General features: G+C 43.5%; 1 protein-coding gene across 1 annotated transcript in view; it reads right to left on the bottom strand.

The window, feature by feature from the left end:
* The window catches only part of Fam189a2 (family with sequence similarity 189, member A2), a gene marked incomplete at its 5' end in the record, with an annotated part of 88,731 nt that extends 79,749 nt beyond the window's left edge, over nucleotides 1-8,982 (bottom strand). Inside the window, 1 exon segment of the mRNA XM_005388562.2 lies at nucleotides 8,817-8,982. Within this exon segment, the coding sequence (XP_005388619.2) occupies nucleotides 8,817-8,982 (166 nt within the window).

Here is an 8,982-nt window from a genome sequence, read left to right on the forward strand (position 1 = left end):
AAAGATATGTTGTAAAATGACACTTGAATAAACAACAAGTTAAAAGTTCAGTAAAGAAGAATCAGCATGTTGCCAAAACATTGAACGGAAATCAAAGGCAGCCTTTGGGATAACACAATTCACTAAGCCACTGGGAAAAATAAAGTTAACTGTTCACTCCAGAGAGATCTTCATGCCACCTGGGAACAGTTACCTTTGTGTAATAAAGATTTACCTTTGTGTAATAAAGATTTACCTTTGCGTAATAAGGTGCCTCTGCTGAATGCAGTGATGAGGGTTTTCCTTCATGTGTACGTTTTACTTGCCAAAATCCCTCCCGCTCACAATCACCGTTTATTAGCTCTAAGTCAGTATGGAGTTTACAGGGTCACCTCAAATTCAAAGCACACAGGCCAGCTTGCAATACCCTGTTTTCACTGAGAGCAACTCATTCTACAGCATCAAACCAAAAGAGGATAAATCTGCCCCCCTGCCAAGGACTGAAAAGCAGGTCCAGCTAGGTAGTGACAATTTCTTTGTGTCCCATCTGTGTTTACACATGCTACTAGTGATCTGCTTACCAGGCACCGTATTCTTGCAGTCCCTTAATTCCAACAGCATACTGCCTCCTCCTTGCCCATTTCTGCCTGGAGACACTCTGGGCGAGTATGGCTCACCCTGGGTGTGGGGGCTGTGTCTACTTTACACAGTGGAACCTCAATCCGTGACACCCGGGGCTGCAGGCTCTCGCTCAGCTTTCAAAGGATCAGGGACTCGCTCTCCACCAAGTCATTCCTCTTCTCAGGCCCTCACTTCGGTTTACTGAGAAATGTTGTAAGTAGGCAAACTACACCCTCTTCTACTCAAAGCTGAATCCCTTCGATGGCAATATGTCTGCAGGAGCCCCAAGGTCCAGGGTGCCGGCAAGTGCATGCGCGTGCCCATGTCTGTGTCCACCTGCACGCACTTCCTGCCTGCCCACCCTGCTGCTTACTAGGAACTCGAGCTGCCACCTAGAAACGCGAGCTGTGCTTGGAAAAACGGGACATAAAACTGGCATGCCCTTAAGGAAAGCACTGACTGCTTACTCCAGTAAATAATAATAATAAACGTAAGTATGTTTTGAATTATCCCTTGATGTTTGTTACTTATATCCCTGGTCTCCCTTAATATCAACCTCCATGGTTCAGCTTTTAGGACCATTATTTTTTCCACTAGAACAATATAATTAAGGTGAAGTGTTCAGCTCAACCCATAAAAGCTCACAGAATAGCGATGTGCCTAAGCTGTACCTTCCACTCTCCCCTCAGCGACACCCTCACCCTCCTCCACATCCACAATTTATGTACAGAGGTGTGTGCTTTATTAAAAAATGCACCCTAAGGGGCTGGGGATTTAGCTCAGCGGCAAAAGTGCCTGCCCGGCAAGCGCAAGGTCATGAGTTCGGTTCCCGGTACCGGAGAAAAACCAAAAAACAAAACAAAACAAAACAAAATGCACCCTAGAAGATATACTTTCCCTGCCTCTTCTTCTTCTCAATAAGTACTTCCTGGAAACCTCTTAAAGTCCCCTGGAATGGCTGTAATTCATTTCAGTCTAAGGATACACAGTATCCCACTGCATGGGCGGACCTGATGCATCTGATCATTTGCACACGCACAGGTGCTCATTCTCTTTCCAGTGTTTTGCACTCGCAACCATGATGCAGTAAACATCCATGAATATTTATCTTTAAAAACAAGAACTTTGCTTCTATGGCTTCTGTTGGATAAACCTAGGCTTGTTAGCTTGAAAGGTTTTCCTATTTTTTATTTTAATAGATCACAACAGACAGTACTATCATTTCAAGTGAAGGTTTTCTTTGGCAAAAGATCTATGCTATCTTTTTATTTTTCCTTTGGGGGTGGCATTTTAAAATATATATACAAAATTGCTGGGCATGGTGGTGTATGACTATAATCCCAGTACTCTGGGAGGTTGAGGCAGGAAGATCGTAAATTAGAGCCTATCTGGGGCAGTTCAGTGACTTAGTGAGACCATGTCTCAAAATTTAAAACTACACAAAAGGGCTGGGGATACGGCTCAACGCAAAAGCCCTTGGTTCAATCCTCATTTTAAAAAAAACAAAAGAAAGAAAAAATTACAAAATGAATGCTAGATAAGAAGTATCAGTGATCCATATATATATATAACAACTTATGTCCTCAATGAGGGAAAATACAAAGCTTATACAGCAATATTAAACAAAGGCCCAAAGGAGACAAAACATACACCACGTTCATAGATTGAAAGGCAAACTATTCGATGACATCATTTCCATTTAAAGTGTCTCCCAGACTCAGTGTACACTCGAGCTGAATTCATGATTCGTGTCCACTGCCCTTCCTTCTAAGATCCTGTAAGAAACCACATCCAGCTCCAGATGGGAGCTACAGCCACATCCTTCTCCATCTGGAAGCCTGCAACAAAGGCACGACACACTGACTTCCACCTACTTCCTCCCTCTTTCAAGCTCAATGAATCCCCAAGGCACTGGGGGAGCCCAGGGACCAGTTAGGGGGAGACGGACAGACACGGGAACACAGCTGGAAGATGAGAAGCCTCTGGAATGGTGGTGGGAACAGAGGTACTGCAGGTTTGAATGAAAAGCTCAAGACTTAAGGGATGGACGCTCACACTTCTTCTAAAGAAGAAATGGAGTCATGGATGGGGAGAGAGGTTGGGGAAGAGCAAAAGGAAAAAGCAGAGTCCTCAGTACCTCTCACTCTCCGATGGCAGTACTGGCTGGAGCTCCATCAGAAGAAACTAAGAAGGTCCCTTAGCAGTGGCCTTTCATGGCTCGCGTTGGGCCGCAACACCAACACTGCTTCTTTATGTCATGAGGGCTTAGACCTGCAAGTCCTCACTCAAGTACCACCCAAGCTCCTAGGAGACAGTTAGTAAGGGCAACAGCCAGTGAATGAATGGATGCAGACCAGAAACAGGAGATGAGCTTGCTTAAAGATGACCGTGTAAGCCTAAGCACACTTTCACACCCTGTATCTTCTGCAAGAGTACACCAGCAGTAGAAAGCAACTCTATCAGCATTCATCCCACCCAGCACAAGATGCAATTTTCCCTGAATAAACAGACAAGAACCTATTTTCCAACATCAAACTCTCTCTACATTATTGGAATGAGATTTGTTAAAATTTTTATTTTACATACTTGTAACCATTCCTTGTAGCTTATTGTAAAAAATAGAGACCTTCTTTCTGATAAAGCAAAGGTGGCCTCCGAGATGCTCCAGGCAAGAGTCAGTGTTACCCACCACGTAGGGCCACTGTGCCGTATTTTCACAGCTTAAAATCAAGTCATGAAGATCAAAAGCTTATAATTCTACTGCCCTATTTTTTTTGCTAATCCATTAACAAGCCCTAGGACAAAAAACGTTCCGCATCATTTGTCAAAAGCTACTACATCTAAACAGACTTTTAAAAAAAAATTACACTGTAAATGTCCCATGTTTACCTTATAAATAAGCACCAAAGAAAATGATCAAATCTCTCAGCAATGTATCTTGCCCAACAATTTTTACAATGGCAATTGTGGAAAGTGTGTGTGTGTGTTTGTGTCTTCCAGCCGGGGAGACAGAGAGAGAGAGAGAGAGAGAGACAGAGACAGAGACAGAGAGAGAAGGAGGTTCTTCCTTTTCTATCTAGCATGATTCACTTAAAAAACTGAGCTAGGGGCTGGGGATTTAGCTCAGCGGCACAGCACCTGCCTGGCAAGCCCAAGGTCGTAAGTTCGATTCCCCGTACCAGAAAAAAACAAAAACAAAAACAAACCAAAAAAACAAAAAAAACAAACAAAAAAAACTGAGCAAGTGGGCAACTGGCTATTTCTAATGTACACATGATCGTTACCACAATGCCCTGCAAAACAAATAAACAGCCTATTCACTTTACTTTGATTTCATATTGCGTTGGTGTTTAAAAAACACTGAAAGCGTTCTAGTATGTGCCAGGCCTGGTGCTGGCGTTAATTAGCAAATGCTGTTCTCTATTTATACCTTTCCCAAATTAGCCCCAAGGCAAGAGTCACCCCACTCGATAAGCAAGCTCAATGTCTTCCTTAAGGCACAGAACTTATAACTGTGACTCTGCTGTCATATAAAATACAGGAATTAAAAAATCAATTAATTCATTACCAAAAAATTATATTTCTAATGTCCCTTAAATACTGAAGTAGTATTTGATGGGTATGACAGAGAAAAATATATATTTACTACAGTTTAACTGGTAAAGACTTCAGTATTTTCCCTTAGTTTTTTCCTTAGGTCATCCATTCTTTTTTTTTTTTTGGTATAGAGATTCGAACTGAGGACCTTGCACTTGCCAAGCAGGTGCCCTGCCGCTGAGCTGTATCCTCGGCCCAGGTCATCCATTCTTGTTTATGTTTGGTCTTTGCAAATTTTTTTTAAAGTTTACTTTAAGGTCATGAGTGTCTGTCTCTTCATAAGAAAACAGAATCTTGGGGCTGGGGATTTAGCTCAGCGGCAAACCGCCTGCCTGGCATGCGCAAGGTCGTGAGTTCGGTTCCCGGTACCGGAGAAAAAACAAAAAAAAACAAAAACAGAAAACAGAATCTTACCAAGGAATCATGGACTCAGAAGAGCAGTTATTAGACTCCAAATCACTGATGTAAAGCAGAGAGAAAAACTGTGTGCAGATGATAAAGGATATCCTGAGAAGAACAAAAAGCCATAACCAATTCTCTGCCAACTGCCAGAATGTTCTCCCATACATGTTAACAAAATCAGAAATTTTGTTTTTCTGAAGTAGAAAAGATAGACGGATACAACTCTCTCTACTCTTTAAACTCAGCTCAGTGTGGTAGGCAGGGTCTCCCATAATCTGAAGAATCAAATTCCTATTAAATAAATGACACTCCCCACAGTTAAGATCCAGGTCAACATGACCCAAACACAGGTACTGAGATCCTGCCTCGGGCACTCACCAACTTCAGGTTGTTTCAAGTTCTCTTAGCATCATGAATGTTGGGAATAATAATATATTGAGTCATTAACCAAAGATACCAGCCAGAAAATAAATGATCACAGAGTGCTCAAAAAACAAAAAGTACATTAAAAATGTTCCCTTCAATTTGCTGAAAATATGAATGTATGGTATGGGAAAGATTCTAAGACCTGTTAATTCGTACATGTGTTTTTTAAAGAGATAAAATAATCCTTCAGGGTTCTGACGGTGAAAGAAGCCTCAAAAGTTTATGTCTCAGAGTGAGAACTCTTATATGGGAATACATGGAAAAATGTCCTCGAACTATGGCTGCTTAACAAAACAGTATTTTCAAATGAATACGTGTATCCCTTGCACTTAATTTGGTATCACAAACATAACCAATATTTTTGCCCAAACCAAAAGATTTACCAGTGTGGCTGATTTAGCAGCACATAAAGTACATTATGGTCATTCAAAGCTTGAAATTTGAGGATATTCTTCCACTGTGCTCCTGTGAGGGCTTGAAGTAACGTTAGACTTAAGTTGGCACTTTTCACTCAACGCCTTAGTTTCATATGCTAATAAAACGTCCCAGCCGGGCTGGGGCGTAGCTCAGTTTTACAGTGCTCTCAGGGGCTGGGGGAGACCAGGAACATGGTATGCTCATAAAATGGAACCACTCTGTAACTAAAAGTAATAAAGTACTGATAAATGCCACAGCCTGGATGAACCTTGAAAACATGCTAAGTGAAAGAAGTCAACCATAAAAGACCACATATTACATGATCCCATTTATAGACAAACCTATAGGAATAGAAAGCTGGTTAGGGGCTGGGGATTTAGCTCAGCAGCAAAGCGCCTGCCTGGCAAGCGCAAGGTCGTGAGTTCGGTTCCTGGTACCAGAGAAAAACCAAAGAAAAAAAAAAAAAAAAAGAAAGAAAGCTGGTTAATCAGCAGCTCCTGGACAGAAGTGAGGGGCAGAAGAAGAATGCTAACACCTTTATATGGTGATGAAAATTTTCCAAAACTGACTGTGATCATGACTGTACAACTGTATATGTATCAAAAAACACATGAATGGTATTCGCTAAATACATGAATTATATAGGTATTTTTGAATTTCAGTAGAGTCCACAAGTCACAACTGTTTGGCTTTTCATTTTCCATAAAGCCATGGTTAAGCTATCTCTAGATTAGCTGCAATGTGCTATAAAGGCCCTTCTGTCAGAAATACACACTAAAACACTTAATAGCTGAAGTTATGCTATCTGGAATTTGCCTCAAAATAATACAGTGTGGATGAAGGCAGAGTGATACCAAGTATAAAGTGACCTGATCTTGACAGCTACTGAAGGAAGGGCTAGGTAAAAGGGAGAGTCATTACATGCTTCTTTCTGTATTTGTTGAGATGTTAAAATGTTTATAATGAAATGTTAAAAGTGGAAGGAGGTCCTTAAAGATTTCCTGGTCACTTCCACACTCTGTCTCCATGCTGGATGCATCTTCTTTTTAAATAATACACACGTTGAAACATTTACACATAAAAGAATGTGATGCCTGAGACTTACTTCAAAATAATAAGGGAATTTAATCTGACAAATGAACCAGAGAACATGGAGGATTTAACTCCTACCCTGCTTGGAATACCTACGCTCTGGCGTCTATCAGAACACACAGACGAAACCATGGTAAACTTGGAGTGAAAGGTATGTGTGAGTTCATTGCACAGTATTGGTGTAAATCTAAATTTTTCCACAATATAGTGTTTTTTAAAACTTCTCACCGATTAAGTGCATGAGGAGATCTTGGTGCCTAAACTCACTATGTAGTTCAGGTTGGCCTTGAACAAATTCAGTAGGATGTAGCCCCGGCTGGTCTTGACCTCACAGCAATCCTCTGGCCTCAACCTCCCCAGTACTGGAATTACAGCCTTGTGTTACCAGGCCCAACATCAATTTGCAAATTCGGAGGTCAACCTCAGGAACAGGTCACAGAAAAGTTAAGAATAACCTACCGTCACAGGGTTGCACACAGATGCGGCTTCTCAGTTCCAAACCCCTGATTCCTTCCCTGCTCTGGTTTGCTCTGGCTTGGGGACAAGACTATGCCCGGCCAGGGAGCTCAGGGTATTAGCCTTCACCTTCTGGTTGACAGCCTTTGTTTTATACCTCATCATGTCCAATTTAGGCTTAAATGACATCTCAGTGCATTTATTTACCTCTGAAATAATTCACAATAGTACAATGACCTCAGAGTTTATTTTAGAAGAGAAAAATTGTTTTTAATAACCCTAAGCTAGCTATCTTTAAAAAAACAATAGATTATGATTTTACAAAGAGCAAATCCTAAAAAAATATAGGCAAGACTGTGGCCTGTGGTATTTACAGAAACTAAAATGCAGCCACCATTTGGCTACATGTAGGCAAACACGTGGAGGAGACAGCATAATGGATCTCGTTCCTAGCCTGTCCGGGATACCCATCCTTTGCGGGTTTTCCCAGAACTCAGAGGACAGCGGTGTTGTCCAGGGGCAGGGCCACCAGGCTGGGACTTTGTCTACCTGGCGCACACACTGAACTTTTCTCACCACAGCACAGGAAGTACCTCACCAGGTTTATCCAACACCAGAGTATTTCAAAAGAAGCGCAAGTGGTACTGGTTTCGGGGTAAAATTCCAGGTTAGGCTTGTGGAACCTAATGTTATTCAAACAATCACAACAGGTTCAATCATTCTTCCTACAGTCTTATAATTTGATCTCGAACTGGGGTATATGTGAACCTGCAAAAGGAGTTTCCACCGGACACACACTCAGTGCAGATCTTAATAAAAACCAAGGGCACTGCCAGACTTTTAGATTTTATTAGTTCACAGAAAGATCATTTCCTGCATTCATCTTCCACAATCATTCCACGAAGCCCTGCTTCTGAGTCTCTCAACCCTCTCCGCAAGCTCAAGGGGTTGGACGCCTTGCAAGTTCTGAAACAAGCGGCCATCCAGGGCCCACAGATGCTTGCTGACTGGCAGCACCCCCCAGGGTCAGCCTTCCCGACTGGACACAGAAGCAGGACTGGGTTCTGGAGAGGGCTGACATCTCTGGGTAGCTGCCCAGCAGTCGCTGGAGCTCTACCAAGCTCACCCATAATGCCAGGTTCTGTTTCTGGACTCAAATTCTGCACAGCAGCCTGCAAGGCCCCAGGAACCCACTGGAGGTGGGGCCGGGGCTCCTTTAATGACGAGGTACAAGTAGGCAGTTACTTACACATACCTCTCATTACCTCTGAACTCTGTCCAAATACAGCCAAGCCATCCAGCGCCACGTACACTTCACATTCATGCGTGTTTTAATGAGGAATAAAAACAAATGACGCGCCCCAGTCCACCTGTCGGTCCGTCCACCCCACAAATATACCCCCTATGTGCCAGGAACTGTTGATATATCAGGGGACAAAACAGATCCAAACCCTGGCCCTCCCTCCTGGAGCTGACTCTGTCAGCACAGTAAGTACTGGAGAGCCACAAAAGTTTTTAACCATCTTCCTCCCCTTTCACGCCGTGCGCCCCCATCCTTCCCTTTCCCCCAGGAGCTGGATATGTTTGTTTTACAATATCAGCTTGACAGGGACAATAAAATCCTTTAGCATGCAAAGAACAGACACTGTCCAGGTGCAACTCAATTCCCCCTCTAACTTGACTGTCTCCGTGCATATTTCTCTACTCTCCACGCTCCGAAAACTTTAAGGGGCCTGCGGGTCCCCAAGTGGAACGAAGGGAGGGGTGTCCTGGTCAGAGTCCCCTAGCCCTTGCCGAGGCAAGCGGGACGCACGCGGGGTACTCACCGAGGAGCCGGCCCAGAACGGACAGGAGTTCTTCACCTGCGGAGAGCTGCTCAGCGACAGCGCCCCGAAGCTGAGCGCCACCATGCAGCAGCCCAGGATCAGCTGCAGCAGCCCGAGCGACAGCAGCGGGCGGGCGGGCAGCAGCGCGGAGCCCGGGGCGGCGGCG

The sequence above is a fragment of the Chinchilla lanigera genome, unplaced genomic scaffold (assembly GCF_000276665.1).
Source record: "Chinchilla lanigera isolate Chin_1 unplaced genomic scaffold, ChiLan1.0 scaffold00033, whole genome shotgun sequence".
NCBI lineage: Eukaryota > Metazoa > Chordata > Mammalia > Rodentia > Chinchillidae > Chinchilla > Chinchilla lanigera.